The sequence below is a fragment of the Carassius auratus genome, chromosome 22, assembly GCF_003368295.1.
Source record: "Carassius auratus strain Wakin chromosome 22, ASM336829v1, whole genome shotgun sequence".
Taxonomy (NCBI): Eukaryota; Metazoa; Chordata; class Actinopteri; order Cypriniformes; family Cyprinidae; genus Carassius; species Carassius auratus.
The window spans coordinates 19,863,082-19,879,991 of NC_039264.1; the positions used below are offsets into that span (position 1 = coordinate 19,863,082).

Genomic DNA, 16,910 nt, shown 5'->3' on the forward strand with positions numbered 1-16,910 from the left:
TTGTATCTTTAGTACTTTTTTGACAGTTTATATGTCTAGTAAAATAAAAGTGCGCCACCTGTTAGTCATCTGAGGTACTAAAACTAAATTCCACCTTCAGTTTTTCAAATTAAATTCACCTTCAGTTCTATGTTTTCAGATTTGGGCCCCCTGAGTGAACAACTGAATCGTCCTCCACAGACGATCAAACCCAGCAGCTACACAGAAACGGTTACAAATAGGCAGAGGTTAAAGGCCATCTGATTGGAGAAGGCAGCTGCTCCCAGTGCTGACGCTTGTGCAAGTGCTCCGATGTCCGTGAGCGCAGCCCCGCCCCCAGACCCTCCGCATGCCCTCTCGCCTCCCTCTGGGGGTATATATAGCCTGAGAGGGGTCCTGGACAGTCCCGGCAGTCAAAATGAGACTTTTCCTCCCCGTCTGCTGCCTGCTGCCTCTTCTGGCACTCGCCACTGCAGGTAACAAAACGCAGGTGGACTGCTGAACTATGACTTCTGCATGCACGCAGCTGAAGTGTGAATCTAAAGGTTTTAGGAACAATGATTGGGTATTCGCCTGGGAGTATTAGGCCTGAAGTCCTAGATCAGATTGCTTGTCCTTGGTGGAGATGGGCGTCCATCCATCTGCCTGCCTGTATTCATAGTTTGTGTATGGAGAAGTGTTTTACAGAATGTGTAGGAAAATGTGGGGTTTCTAGTCTTAATGTTTTTACGAACTTCAAGATGTAAGTTAGGCAAATTGTTCTTTGATTCCTTCACTAAAGTGCACTCAAGTACAGCATGTTTCAGTTTCTGGAAGACATCTACTGTATGTGTAGAGCCGGCAGAAGTGTTTCTCGGGGTCATTCTCGCTGATTTCAGGGCTTGTGTAGATGACCTCCTTTCTTATTACTTTTCATGAATTATACAACTTCAGAAAGGGGTGAAAATGTCTTATTGAAGAGGGGAGATCTCTTTTGCTGTGCTCAGTTTATAACAGGATTATTATAACTAAAACCATTGGGGGGGGGAAACCATTGTTAGTTGAAATCAAATGTCTTATTTTCATTTAGTTTAAAGGTGTATTTAAAAAACTAAAACTGGGATGAAAATAAATAAAAGCATATATATTAGGCTATACATTAAAACTAAATTACTAATCGAATTAAAATGGCAAATAACAAACTATTACTAAAACTTCAATGAAATAAAAACAGTAAAAATAAAAACATTCAAAAGCTATAATAAATCTCAAATCGTTCTAAAATATTCATCTTAATCATTAAAACACACTTTTAAGTCCATGAGTGATGAGTATCCACGATAAAGAAAATAAAAATAATTTAAACTTCCACTTTAAAATGGATACTGATGTCTTGAAAAAACTTTTTATATTCATGTCGGTCATATAGCTTTTCAAATTTATTCAGATTTTACAATTACCATGAATTATAATTTTTTTAGGGAGTTGCACCGCATGACCTGAACTAACCTTGCCTTCTCATTATTTTTTAAAGACATTTGTGACCCCGGACCACAAAACCTTAAGTGTCAATTTTTGGAAATTGAGATTCACACACAATCTGAAAGCTGAATTAATAAGCTTTCTATTGATGTATGGTTTGTTAGGACCAAACAATATTTGGCAGAGATACAACTATTTGAAAATCTGGAATCTGAGTGTGCAAAAAAAAAATTTTTTTTTATATATATATATATATATATATATATATATATATATATATATATATATATATATATATATATAAGAAAATCACCTTTAAAGTCATCCAAATGAATTCTTAGCTATGCATATTACTAAACAAAAATTTAGGTTTTTTTATAATAAAGGTAAGAAATGTACAAAATATCTTAATGGAACATGATCTTTACTTAATATCCTAATGATTTTTTGGCATAAAAGAGAAATCAATCATTTTGACCCATACCATGTTTTTTTGGCTATTGCTAAAAATATACCCCAGCAACTTCAGACTGGTTTTGTGCTCCAGGGTCACATTTAGACTTTGACACGCATTCATTTTCTATTTTTCTAAATATATATTTTTTTCTGCATGCTGGTTGCCCCACATGACTTTATCAGTAACAACACATAACTTTTAATTGGAAGACAAATATTTCTCAAATATTAATAAGTGCAGACATTTTTTTGATAAAATACTTATCTTTTTAGTAGGTAAATAATAAAACATTTTAAAATACTTAATACACTTTCTCTACAGCACTTCATTCTTTTATTATATCACCCTGAAAAATTAATATTAAGTTAGAGCTATAAAAACACGCTCATCATAGAAGCATACTAAATTTATTGAATGTATGAATTGCATTTTCAATTTTTTTAAATACTTATTAATACACACACACACACACACACACACACATATATATATATATATATATATATATACACATATATACATATATATATATACATACATATATACATACACACACATATATACACACACACACATATATATATATATATATATATATATATATATATATATATATATATATACACATATACATATATACATATATACATAAACATATACGTATATATACATATACATATATATATATATATATATATATATGCCACAAAGGCAGACTGCTGTAGAAAAGTAGTTGTTATTCTTACAAATTTGAATACTAATTATTGTGTCTTTTTCTTTAAAATTCCTATTCATTGAATTGATGATAGCTGCAATCCTTGGGTCAAAATTGCAATCAGCTGTAAGGGAAACTGTTGATGTCTTTCTTGTCTTTCAGTGATCCTCAGCTTCCTCCTGCTTGGCTTTAAGTATGATCCTTGTCTGTCCTTGCATTGTTCTTGTTCTCTCTCTGCGTCTGAGTTCACCATGAAATCAGACACCGTTCGTCGAGCAGTTGCGTGGTCATGCTTCACGGCTCCGCTAACACGCCTCCTTGTACTCTCCATCCACATATACGCTTACAGGCCACAGCTGCTGTCACAACGCTACGGTCTCAATCACTATTTATTTCTGTCTTGCAGGCCTTGTAGGGGCAAGCATTATGTTAACAGAAGGACTTAAAGCCTCTGTCCTGCCTTGCTACTGTACGTGGCCTGTTTTAGCACTGGGGCTTTCCCTGTTACAGTCCAGTCACACCAGCCAATCGGACGCAGACATTACTCACAGGCCAGAGTAGACCGTGTTGCTATACAAACAAATAAAATGTAAATAACACTTACATCAGCAAATTGTACCTACAATACATGCATTAGATGTATATTAAAACACATAGTCATGCATAGACAAACACATGAAACCAATTCACCTTTTACATTTTGGTAAATTTGTTGCAAATGTATTCATTTTAGGGGTTAACTTCCCAGCTTTATTTTGAATTTTCTCAACAAAAAAACCCCCCATATTTACTTAAATCATATCATGCAAATTTACACTAAATCATCACTGCATACAGTAGTTATGGTTTCTCAAGTGATTGGGATTGAACCAAATAGACAAGTTGGAATACAAATGTCAATAAGCAAATCAAATCAAAAATAAAATCAAAAAGCATTGAAATATAAGAAAAATAGATACAGTGCTGAGATCACATCAATAAAGTTAAACAAACAAACAGAAAGTGCAGTGTATTTCGGGTTTCATAAATTTTGCTATGATGTGATTCATTAAAAGTAATCGGCTCATAAGTGTCATTCATTCGAGCATCAGACTTCACTGGTCAATGAATCGATTCACTAAAACAATTGGCTCGTAAGAATCATTCACTTAAGAATCAGACTTTACTGGTCAAATGAATCGATTCACTAAAAGAACTGGCTCATAAGAGTCATTCACTCAAGCATCAGACTTCACTGGTCAAATGATGAATCGATTCATTAAAAAGAACCGGCTCATAAGAGTAACGCAACCCAGAATCAGATTTCACTGGTCAATTTATGATTCGATACACTAAAAGAACCTGCCCATATGAGTCGTACTTCATTTGTCAATGAATCGATTGACTAAAAGAACTGGCTCCTAAGAGTCATTCACTCAAGCATCAGACTTCACTGGTCAATGATGAATCGATTCACTTAAAAGAACTGGCTCATAAGAGTCATTGACTGGAGAATCAGACTTCACTGGTCAAATGATGAATCGGTTCACAAAAAAAAAAAAAAAACAGACTACAGAGAGTCATACGCATGTATGCTTTTGATTCACTAAGAAGAATCAGAACACATTAATCATTTGGTGGTGGATTGGTGTACATTGATTGCACCGAATAGTAATGGTGGGTAAATTTTGCTTAGTGACCACAGCTATCTTTGATAAATCACTCCTCTACACAATCACATAAGAAAGTGGTTTGACAGTCACTGCTATCAGAAATAAACTGAAGAGAACTATTACAATTTTAATAGATAAAAGCGGAGGAACTCTTATCAGCGTAGGCTATTTGTGTCATGAAGACCTAGGACTTGGGATCGAGCACCTGTCTGTTTCTGTCCTCTCCTCAGAACACGCGGTGGAAGGGGGAAGGGGCTGGTCTATGTCACTTAGACCTCACTGGAAAAATGCAGATGATCTTATATTATCAAATATGGATGGTTGGCTTTAATTTGGGGTAAATTACCAGCACTGGTAGTATTACTTCAACAAGAGCCACCTGAGACACTGGAATAATAATAACACAAACAGCTCCCCAGCCACTGTCTACGAATCAATACCTGAGTGGATATAGAGAATATCCTTGGAGAGCGTAGCATTGCTGCTCTTCTTACCACTAGAGCAGGCTCTAATTTAATTAAATCAACATGGTAGAATATGATATGGAACATAATGAGCTGTAACATAGTACAACACTTTCTATTTCAGTGACATTTAAAAAAAGAAATTGCAAGGTCTAATAAATTACTTTACATCATATTAGTGTTGTGACAGTTATGTAACCATAATCCTGGACCAGTGAACACCTCAAGCTAGTAATAAAGAGTAACTCATACCACAGTAACATGGCCTTAGGCCTTCTGAATGATTCATGGTTATGTTGATGACACTCTTGCACTATGACTTTGGCCTAAATACAGCTCTCCTGAGCATGTGTGTAAGTGTGCAAAGAGATATATATATATATATATATATATATATATTTATATTGCATTTACGCTGACTAGAGTCAACTCAATTATTTAGAGACTTCTAAGGAACACATAAGCTTGTCAGAGAGCATTTTACTAGTTAAATGGCAAAGGTGGAAGAATAGGTGTATCTGAGCTAACTATAGACACTGGTGCCCTCTGCTGTCAGTATGTTGTTGAACTGTTGCGTAAATATATGGCTAAATCAATTGAGGGTTTATAATTTGATCGTAATTTAGCATTAAGTAAAAAAATAAAATAAAAAAAAATATTTTTTTAATTTAAATAGATCCCATTCGTAGGCCAATGAAATATATGTGTACAGAAAACACTTCAATCTGCAAAAGTTTTACTGGCAAACTAATTGATGCGCAATTAATTGCTTTAAAGCAGAGCTGCACTTTTCAATGGAAGCATTTGACATTAAAACTAGAGGCTGAAACCCGGTACAAAGATGCCATGCTAACACCTTAAACATGCTAGCTCTCAGAGGACAGTATGAAAAATCAACCTTGCTCTGATGATCCACATGAACAGAAAGGACTTGGCGTTCTCTTCTCCTGCCAGCTCTGCTCTCTATTTCAGGATGTGATTCACATGAAAAGCATTTAGCTCTCATCGAGAGCATTCATGATCGCATGAATCACAGAGATGGGTCATCGCCACAGACTCGCACATTTATTCCAACAGCAGCTCTACCACCAAATCACGTTGTTCAAATTCAGCTATTGCAGCTACACCATGTTAAACTAGGTTTGATTGAGGATTGTAACCATGGTTTTATTTCACTTACTTGAGTGATGTTAGATCAGGGGAGTCAAGTCCTGTTCCTAGAGACCTCATTTCCTGCAAAGTTCAGCTCTAACCCTAATCAAAGACATATGAACCAGCTAATTAAGACCTTTATAAACACTTTATGATTACAGAATGGTGTGTTGGAGCGGGGTTTTCACCAAACTCTAAAAGAAGGCAGAGCTCCATGAGCAGGAATGGACACCCCTGTCGTAGATGATACTATCTCCAACACAGAATCCTATGCTTATGTTATATACCTGCAGTGTGAGATGCTTTTCTTCAGGGGTATCAAAGCATCTCTACTTCCTTCCACTATAGAAAAGTGAAGCCAAAACCTCAGTATATGGCCGCTGTCATCTTGCAAAAATTACGTCACTTGCAACCTGAGTCTTGCACACTAGCGATTTGTTTGGAGTCAGAGGTTGCACATGCACAATAGCGATTCGTTTGGAGTCAGAGGTTGCACACTAGCGATTTGTTTGGAGTCAGAGGTTGCACATGCACAGTAATGATTCGTCTGGAGTCAGAGGTTGCACACTAGCGATTTGTTTGGAGTCAGAGGTTGTACATGCGCAGTAGTGATTCGTTTGAATCCAGAGGTTGCACAGGAGCGATTCGTTTGAAGTCAGAGGTTGCACAGGAGCGATTTGTTTGAAGTCAGGTTGCACACTAGCGATTTGTTTGTAGTCAGAGGTTGCACACTAGCGATTCGTTTGGAGTCAGAGGTTGCACATGCATAGTAGCGATTAGTTTGTAGTCAGAGGTTGCACACTAGCAATTTGTTTGGAGTCAGAGGTTGCACATACACAGTAGTGATTAGTTTGAATCCAGAGGTTGCACAGTAGCGATTCGTTTGGAGTCAGAGGTTACTCACTAGCGATTCGTTTGGAGTCAGAGGTTGCACAGTAGCGATTCGTTTGGAGTCAGAGGTTGCTCACTAGCGATTCATTTGTAGCCAGAGGTTGCACACTAGCAATTCGTTTGGAGTCGGAGGTTGCACATGCACAGTAGCGATTTGTTTGTAGTCAGAGGTTGGACACTAGCGATTCGTTTGGAGTCAGAGGTTGCACATGCATAGTAGCGATTCGTTTGTAGTCAGAGGTTGCACACTAGCGATTCGTTTGGAGTCAGAGGTTGCACATGCACAGTAGTGATTCGTTTGAATCCAGAGGTTGCACAGGAGTGATTCGTTTGAATCCAGAGGTTGCACAGGAGCGATTCGTTTGAAGTGAAAGGTTGCATACTAGCGATTCGTTTTGAGTCAGAGGTTGCACACTAGCGATTGGTTTTGAGTCAGAGGTTGCACACTAGCGATTCGTTTGGAGTCAGAGGTTTCACAGTAGCAATTCGTTTGGAGTCAGAGGTTGCACACTAGAGATTTGTTTGAAGTTAGATGTTGCACACTAGCAATTCTTTGTAGTCAGAGGTTGCACACTAGCGATTCGTTTGGAGTCAGAGGTTGCACATGCACAGTAGCGATTCGTTTGTAGTCAGAGGTTGCACACTAGCAATTTGTTTGGAGTCAGAGGTTGCACAGTAGCGATTCGTTTGGAGTCAGAGGTTGCACACTAGGGATTTGTTTGGAGTCAGAGGTTGCACAGTAGCGATTCGTTTGGAGTCAGCGGTTGCACACTAGGGATTTGTTTGTAGTCAGAGGTTGCACATGCACAGTAGTGATTCGTTTGAATCCAGAGGTTGCACAGGAGCGATTCGTTTGAAGTCAGAGGTTGCACAGGAGCGATTTGTTTGAAGTCAGGTTGCACACTAGCGAATCGTTTGGAGTCAGAGGTTGCACATGCACAGTAGCGATTAGTTTGGAGTCAGAGGTTGCACACTAGGGATTTGTTTGTAGTCAGAGGTTGCACATGCACAGCAGCGATTCGTTTGAAGTCAGAGGTTGCACACTAGCGATTTGTTTGGAGTCAGAGGTTGCACATGCACAGTAGTGATTCGTTTGAAGTCAGAGGTTGCACAGGAGCGATTCGTTTTGAAGTCAGAGGTTGCACACTAGCGATTCGTTTGGAGTCAGAGGTTGCACAGTAGCGATTCGTTTGGAGTCAGAGGTTGCACACTAGGGATTTGTTTGTAGTCAGAGGTTGCACATGCACAGTAGTGATTCGTTTGAATCCAGAGGTTGCACAGGAGCGATTCGTTTGAAGTCAGAGGTTGCACAGGAGCGATTTGTTTGAAGTCAGGTTGCACACTAGCGAATCGTTTGGAGTCAGAGGTTGCACATGCACAGTAGCGATTAGTTTGGAGTCAGAGGTTGCACACTAGGGATTTGTTTGTAGTCAGAGGTTGCACATGCACAGCAGCGATTCGTTTGAAGTCAGAGGTTGCACACTAGCAATTTGTTTGGAGTCAGAGGTTGCACACTAGCGATTCGTTTGGAGTCAGAAGTTGCACAGTAGCGATTCGTTTGGAGTCAGAGGTTGCACAGTAGTGATTCGTTTGGAGTCAGAGGTTGCACATTAGCGATTCGTTTGGAGTCAAAGGTTGCACACTAGTGATTCGTTTGGAGTCAGAGGTTGCACATGCACAGTAGTGATTCGTTTGTAGTCAAAGGTTGCACACTAGCGGTTCGTTTGGAGTCAGAGGTTGCACACTAGCGATTCGTTTGGAGTCAGAGGTTGCACATGCACAGTAGCGATTCGTTTATAGTCAGAGGTTGCACATGCACAATAGTGATTCGTTTGAATCCAGAGGTTGCACAGGAGCGATTCGTTTGAAGTCAGAGGTTGCACAGGAGCGATTTGTTTGAAGTCAGAGGTTGCACAGGAGCGATTTGTTTGAAGTCAGAGGTTGCACACTAGCGATTCGTTTGGAGTCAGAGGTTGCACACTAGGGATCTGTTTGTAGTCAGAGGTTGCACATGCACAGTAGCGATTCGTTTATAGTCAGAGGTTGCACATGCACAATAGTGATTCGTTTGAATCCAGAGGTTGCACAGGAGCGATTCGTTTGAAGTCAGAGGTTGCACAGGAGCGATTCGTTTGAAGTCAGAGGTTGCACACTAGCGAATCGTTTGGAGTCAGATGTTGCACATGCACAGTAGCGATTCGTTTGGAGTCAGAGGTTGCACACTAGCGATTCATTTGGAGTCAGAGGTTGTACGGTAGTGATTCGTTTGGAGTCAGATGTTGCACACTAGCAATTCGTTTGGAGTCAGAGGTTGCACATGCACAGTAGCGATTCCTTTGTAGTCAGAAGTTGCACAGTAGCGATTCCTTTGTAGTCAGAAGTTGCACACTAGCGATTCATTTGGAGTCAGAGGTTGCACCTGCACAGGAGAGATTCGTTTGTAGTCAGAAGTTGCACACTAGCGATTCATTTGGAGTCAGAGGTTGCACCTGCACAGGAGAGATTCGTTTAGTGTCAGAGGTTGCACACTAGCGAGTCGTTTGGAGTCAGAGGTTGCACAGTAGCGATTCGTTTGGGGCATGAGTCTTCGCAAAAATTATTTATACTCTATTTTTAGGTTTTGGTGTTCATGGTGTTGTGGTAAAAAATATATACATAATTATTTTTGTTTCCATCATGTTGTAATATCACTTATGATTCATGCTTCATTCTGTTTGAATGTGCTGAGTTATAGCCCATCACATTTTGGTTAATATTATAGTTTTTCTTCCACAGATGCAGTGGAGTCTGAGAGTGAGCCGCTTGTGCCATTCCAGCTGAAGTCTGAAGGCGAGCTGTTCAACTGCTGTGATGGCACAGAGGATCTAAGCCAGAGCTCCTCCAATGACACTCCTGCACCAAACAGACCTGTGTGCCAACCCTGTGGCACTGGTGCACACATTGACACCACGGCAGAAGATGTCAGCTCTGAGAATCAAGAAGAAGAGGTTGCTTCAGAAGAGAAATCTGAAGAGTTGAATCAAGGGGAGACCTCTTCTGAAGAGATATTTGAAGAGGAAGCAGCTGAAGAAGAGGCAGAAGTTGAGTTAGATGAATCTAATGAAGCGGTCGAGGAGGAAGTTCTTGAGGAGGCACTTGAAGACGTGAAGGTGGAGGAGATCTCAGAGGTAGACAGTGATGTAGAGCCACAAATAGTTGATGAGGAATCTGTGGAAGAAGATGACGAGGAAGATTCTCAGACCCATGACGAGATAGGTGAGGAAGAGGAGGTTCTTCAGACTGAAGATGAAGCAGGTGAAGAAGAGGAACTTGCTCAGACTGAAGATGTAATTGAGGAAGAGGAGGTTCTTCAGAATGAAGATGAAGCAGGTGAAGAAGAGGAACTTGCTCAGACTGAAGAGGAGGTAGTTGAGGAAGAGGAGGTTCTTCAGACTGAAGATGAAGCAGGTGAAGAAGAGGAACTTGCTCAGACTGAAGAGGAGGTAGTTGAGGAAGAGGAGGTTCTTCAGACTGAAGATGAAGCAGGTGAAGAAGAGGAACTTGCTCAGACTGAGGAGGAGGTAATTGAGGAAGAGGAAGTTCTTCAAACTGAAGAGCCAGTGGAAGAGATATCAGAAGAAGTAACGGAGGAAGAATCTGATGAAGAGGAAGTTGTAACAGAGGAAGAAGGAGCTCCTGAGGTTGTGGAAGAAGAACAATCTGTTGAAGAACCAGAAGCCTTTGAAGAAATGGTGGAAGCAGCTGAGGAACTAGTTGCAGATGTTGTTGAAGTAGCACAAGAGGAAAGTGAAGAGCTTGTGGAACCAACTCTTGAACAGGTTCAAGACGATGTTTCTACACCTGCTGAACAAACAACAGTGGAAGAAGTGTCAGATGATGTACCAGCAGCCAAAGCCTCTGCGAAAGGTACAATAGGATTCAATCAGCATAAATGGTAACAAGATCATTGTTGAATTAGAATCATTTGCAAAGGTATTTTAGAAAATCGCAAATTCTAGATTTCGCACACCTAAACAATGTTAAATGTGATGGCACCTCTACCGAAATTACATGCATGATATCCACTAAAATACGAATCCATGTAATAAGGAATTAAGTATGAGGACAGATTTTCAAAAGCTTCATAATCATCATAAAGCCTCTGGTTAAACTCCATTAGTGGAAATATCCAGAGAGAAGGAACTATTTAGTTGTCTCGTCGCCAGGGGGCAGAAGAGGACACTACTGTAAAAGTCTCGCGCTTCTCCATCTGGTAACTTTGGTCGAAGGTGGCACAGGAATAAACCCACCATCAAAATAACCGAACAGAAATAAGCCTTGGCACAAGTCCAATGTGATTGCGATTCTAGTGTAAATAAAGATGCAGATTCTTTCCTCAGAGATCTTATAGGAAGAATATATGTACAGTACATAAAAACTAATAAATGAAAAATATGTCCATGGAATAAACACCAAAGAGTTATTACCTAGAAAGTAAAATGTAAGCAATGTTTTAAAAATAGTGTTAAGGAAAAACAAGTTGAAACTGCAAAATGATTAAAAGCTTGTTTTGTGGGTCTACAAGAAGATGTTATTATAAGAGCTTCGTGTTTTATGCTGTTTTTTCTCTGGCAGTGGAGAAAAAAAAACCCTCAGGTCCTACCAAAAGAGATCAGTCTCACATCGAAGAGACGCTGCGTCTGGCAACAGCTGAACCTTCCCGGGAATTCGTCGGTGAGTCATATATTGAAAATACAAAACATATATATAAAAGTACAGCCTTTCAGGGCTATGCAGTATGTATTATATGATGCCAGTTATTTCATTAATCAGTCACATTTTAGCTTCACCAAAATCCCCAAATGGTGGCAGAATGAGTCAGTTTCTATCATAATTTCAACAACTCTTCCTCTCGTAGATGCTCTGAGGAAGCTGCAGCATGTCTACAACACTGCAATTAAACCCATGGACAAGGCCTATAAATACAATGAGCTCCGGCAGCATGAAGTGTCAGGTAAGCTCTTTGGATGTTGGTTCAGTTTTACAACATCACTCCAGGTTACTACTCTTCTACCAAGAAAAGGACCCTATCCTCAGCTGACCTCTGTCTTTGCTTCACATTATTCAGATGCAGAGATCACCTCTAAACCCATGGTCTTGTTCCTGGGTCCTTGGAGCGTTGGCAAGTCTTCCATGATCAATTATCTTCTAGGTCTCGATGACACTTCACAGCAGCTTTACACTGGTAAACCATCCATCTTCAAATGAATGATTGCAAAATGAAATGTAGTCCTATTTTGTTCCTTCATTTCACACTCTTTCGTTTTTCTCTCAGGGGCTGAGCCCACAACGTCGGAGTACACTGTTCTGATGCACGGTGAGAAGTTTCGCACCATTGAGGGCATTGTGATGGCGGCAGACAGTTCCCGCTCCTTCTCACCGCTAGAGAGGTTCGGTCAGGGGTTTCTGGAAAAGCTGGTGGGAATCGAGATGCCGCACAAACTCCTGGAGCGTGTCACCTTTGTTGACACACCTGGAATCATTGAGAACCGCAAACAACAAGAGAGAGGTGACAATACACCATTCACAAAGACTTTGTTTGAGTTTGGTGCGTGCAAGAGGACAATCAGACAACATGCGCTTCTGAACATGAACTGAATGTAGATACACAGTCTAGGTTATCTCATAGCCTCTAACGCTCCACAGTTTAAGGAATAAATACTTGGAAAGGAACTGAAATTTCATGAACACATTTTTGACTTAATGAATTCAACTTTTTATTCATTTACTATTAACTACTTGCTTATTAACGTGCATTTTACTAACATACTGGCTGTTTTTTGAGTATTTATAAAGACCATATTCTACATCTCCAATACCTAAACTTCACAACTACCTTACTAACTATTATTAAGAAGTAGGAATTTAAGGCAAAAGTTGTAGTTGATACTGAAAATGGGAACTTGAAATAAAGTGTGACCCACATTTTGAATCAAAATGCATTCATAACAATTCTTGCAAAAAGTTTGTGTGTGTGTGTGTGTGTGTGTACAAAAGGGCATTTGAATGACTTTTCAGAGTTTGAATGCAATCCAGTAATTGGCTTTAACAGCAATACTGAACAACGCATTTTGGAAATATACACTACCCTTGAAAAGTTCAGCACTTTTTGTTTTCACAGCAAATTGATCTAAAGTGAGAGACGCTGATAATGTTACAGAAGATTTCTATTTCAAACAAATGCTTAGAATTCTGAAGTTTATAATAACATTAAAGGGATAGTTCACCCAAAAAATGAAAAAATTTCAACACTGATAATATTAATAATAAAAAGTGTATCTTAAGCAGCAGTTCATCATATCTGAATGATTTCTGAAAGATCATGTGACAGTGAAACCTGGAGTAATGATGCTGAAAATTCAACTTTACCGTCACAAAATTAAATACGTTTTAAAATACTTATATTAATTTATTAATAAATATAAAAATGTCAGCACCACTGAATATGTAGTTGTTCAGTATTTTAGTACAGTATTCTCCAAGCATTGGCAGATGAAACCAGAAGCCACCAGTTCGGACTAAAAAATCAGTTTGAACTCTAAAAGATAATAACACTTAATGCGCGTCTGTGTTCTTGTTGTCCTTCAGGGTACCCCTACAGTGAAGTGTGCCAGTGGTTTATCGACCGTGCTGATCTCATCTTCCTGGTGTTTGACCCAACCAAGCTGGACGTCGGTTTAGAACTAGAAATGCTGTTCAGACAGATGAAGGGCCGCGAGTCACAGATCCGAATCATCCTCAACAAGGCTGACAGTTTAACCACCCAGGACCTAATGCGCGTGTACGGCGCCCTCTTCTGGAGCATGGCACCCCTGATTAACGTGACAGAGCCACCACGTGTCTACGTGAGCTCATTTTGGCCGCAGGATTACGCTCCTGACACCAACAGAGATCTGTTTAAGCGTGAGGAGATCTCTCTGCTGGAGGACCTAAACCAGGTCATCGAAAACCAGCTGGAAAACAAAATCGCCTTCATCCGGCAGCACGGCATCCGCGTGCGCATCCACGCCCTCCTGGTCGACCGCTATCTGCAGACTTACTATGAGAAGCTGGGCTGGTTTAGTGACCCACATGAGGTCTTCAACGATATTGTGAGCGACCCTGACAAATACTACATCTTCAAGTCCAATCTGGCCAAGACCAATGTGAGTAAGTTCGACTTGCCAGAACCGGAGGCCTATCGGGACTTCTTCGGAGTCAATCCCCCCAGCGGCTTTAAGCTCCTCTCCTCATACTGCGGCTGGTCAGGTGGATGCCTGCTGGAGAAGATCGAGAAGGCCATCACAGATGAGCTGCCGGCTTTGCTCAGCAGTCTGGCAGAGAAACGGGAAGCCAAGGCCGAAGCGGCAGCAGAAACCAAGGAGAGACCCCCAAACCGGTGGAGGAGACAGTAACAGATGAATGGTGGGAGGGGGGTGCGGGAAATATGGAAGAGTGGCACCAAAGCAATGAATGAGAGTACAAGTCAAACTCAGATGAGATTCACGTCAATGGAAAGCCAGTTAAACTCAGTATGTACAGAGACTCTTACCACTCTGTATGAAACAGCCCTGAACGATGCGATTCGGTGTCCTGTTTTTCTTCCTTGTTCTAATTTAACTCCGCTAGCAAATTGTACTTATTTATACTATGTTCAACATAAATAACCTGTCATTATCTTATTTAATTTATTGTTTGAATGCCGTTTTAAAAGTGTGAATTATGGAAGCTTGTTTCCACCACAGGATTAAAAAAGAATAATTGAAATGGTTATTGCGACTTTTTCTCTTGCAATTCTAAAAAAAAAAAAAGTCAGAATTTATAAATTATGTCAGTTTTCTCTGAATTTTAAGAACATAGCTCAGAATTGCGAGATAAACCTTTTTTTTTTCTATTCCCCTTGTTGGAAAAACGCTTCCATCTTGAATTTGCCATATGTGGTAGAAAAAAAAGAAAAAAAAAAGAAAAACCTTTATCTTCATTAATTCAGTTTCACTTGTACATATTTATCATGTTACTTTGTACAATTTACTGGTGTGTGAGTTGTTGGTAAATGAAATGAGATTTTTGTTGTTGTTGTTGTTGTTGCATTTGCTCACATTACTGCATGTTTCAACTGTAGTGACATTAAATTGCTTTTCTGGCTGATGAGTTATACAATATGGAAATTAAACATTAAACTGGATATTTAACTACGTCAATAAAAAAACACATTTAGATAAAATAAATAAGCGGGTGAATAGATATGATAACTAATATGATGAAGGATAATTTTGCAGCTGTGATTGATTCACTTCAACCTAAGAGGATCCAAAATGTCCACTAAATGGCGTAGCGTATCATTAAACTCATTGCAATAAAAAACTAGTGAACACAGTTCAATGAAGTAACCTTTGGTCCCATAAAAGATACAGTTTATGTAATGTATCTCTTTATCTATGTTGATAGCAGCAAATTATGCCTTCATCTGTAAAAAATACCACTTCAAGCAGGGCAATTTGTGTTAAACATTTATTTTAGAGAGCTGCACCACATGCAAACTCACTTCTCTTAAGTATTTATGATCCCAAGAAGGGTTAGAGGTGTGAATGTGGCAATATCTGCAATAACGTAGTAGTCCCGAGTATACAGCTGATAAGAGTTTCACACTAAATACTGTGTAGCTGGTTATACTCTTGTTTGTTTAATAGTCCACAGCTGTGTTTTTTGAGTCGGAGACCACGAGTGGACTCTAAGAAATAAAAGCTGCACATGCATGAGGACTCCACAGGCTGGTGTCAGTCAAACCCTTGTGTCATAACCTTCCCCGTCTGACACAACACAAGGTCTTAGAGAGTGGACATGATGAGCGTCTGACACAGGAAGCGCCGGATGATTATCACTTGGATGTGACTTATCTGACGGATCAAAGGTCAAGACGCACCCAGAATCTCAGGTATGCTCCTAGATGAGGGAACGCTTACACAAATGGGAACATACCATTCAACAATTCACACTTATATTGTTTTTAAATAAAGTCAATTAATAAATGCTACAGATTAAGAGTGACCCTTAAGAAAACAAAAAGAAAACTGTATTTTTGGAAAGATGGTGTTCCGGCTATTTTACCCCCCATTAATTTTCATGTCTCCATGACTTTTCTTTCGTAATCCGTAATCGATTTTTAAATGTCATTTGCCATGATTTCCACTTACAAGCAGAATTTACTATTCAGAAAAATATTCTATGGTCTGAAATAATAAAAAATATTTATATTCATTATTAGAATTTCCATTACTTTTTAAAGATTTTATTATTTTGTGACTTTTCCAGGCCGGAAAATTACAAAATATGTATTTATTAAATTCCATATATTTGCAAGTATCACACACACTAGTATATGTGTGTGTAAAGAATTATATATATAATTTTTTAATCTAGATTAATCTCACTGTAATCTTGGAATTAATCTGGATTAAAATGGCTCATTTGAATTCTGACGAAGGGATTCAGAATGTGTGCTATCCAAATAAAAGAAAGACTAAAAGTAACGTTAAGTCTTTGAGAACGGGTTTCTCAAGCCAGTTGGTGCATTAGACCGGGGGCTCAACTCCTGTTTCCAAAATACATCACAAACTGCTTGAGGAAGCTGTTAACTAATTGCACAAGGTGCAAACAACCTTACGCCTGTTTCACACATACTCCGTCTGCAGTGCGTATGCGTTTTCGTATTTTTTTTACGCACCCATGTTAACGGATTCCAGCGTTCACGCGGTTGCGGTCCGTCAATGCGTTCCAGGAGCGGTGCATTTGCAGCAGTGCAGCGATCGTTTACGTACCGAGGAGCGGACTGCAAATGCGTCCTGTGTGAAAAAGCACAATGAGTATGAGTCCGTGCTGCTTCTGCACCACATACAAAACGCACACCGACTGCATACGCACTGCAGACGGATTATGTGTGAAACAGGAGTGCGTCTTGAGTTTTCCATTGGGAAGCTTCTTAAAAAAATAAAAAATTCCTTAAGTATCTTAGCTGCATCCATGTTAGCATGTCACGTTTGAAGTGGTAATTTCACAGTAGGCATACACACAGGTTTAAAGACTCGTTCTCGTCCCCTACAGATTCGGCTAGGTTTACCTCC

At 39.5% G+C, this 16,910-nt stretch overlaps 1 protein-coding gene across 1 annotated transcript; it reads left to right on the top strand.

The window, feature by feature from the left end:
- Positions 1-269: 269 nt before the first annotated feature.
- LOC113039953 (sarcalumenin) lies at positions 270-15,165 on the top strand. Its single transcript, XM_026198133.1, has 7 exons — positions 270-455; positions 9,547-10,677; positions 11,386-11,484; positions 11,669-11,764; positions 11,879-11,995; positions 12,086-12,319; positions 13,399-15,165. Exons 1-7 carry the CDS (start codon positions 398-400, stop codon positions 14,202-14,204), a joined length of 2,541 nt encoding a protein of 846 aa, XP_026053918.1. The 5' UTR covers positions 270-397; the 3' UTR covers positions 14,205-15,165.
- The last annotated feature ends 1,745 nt before the right edge of the window (positions 15,166-16,910 follow it).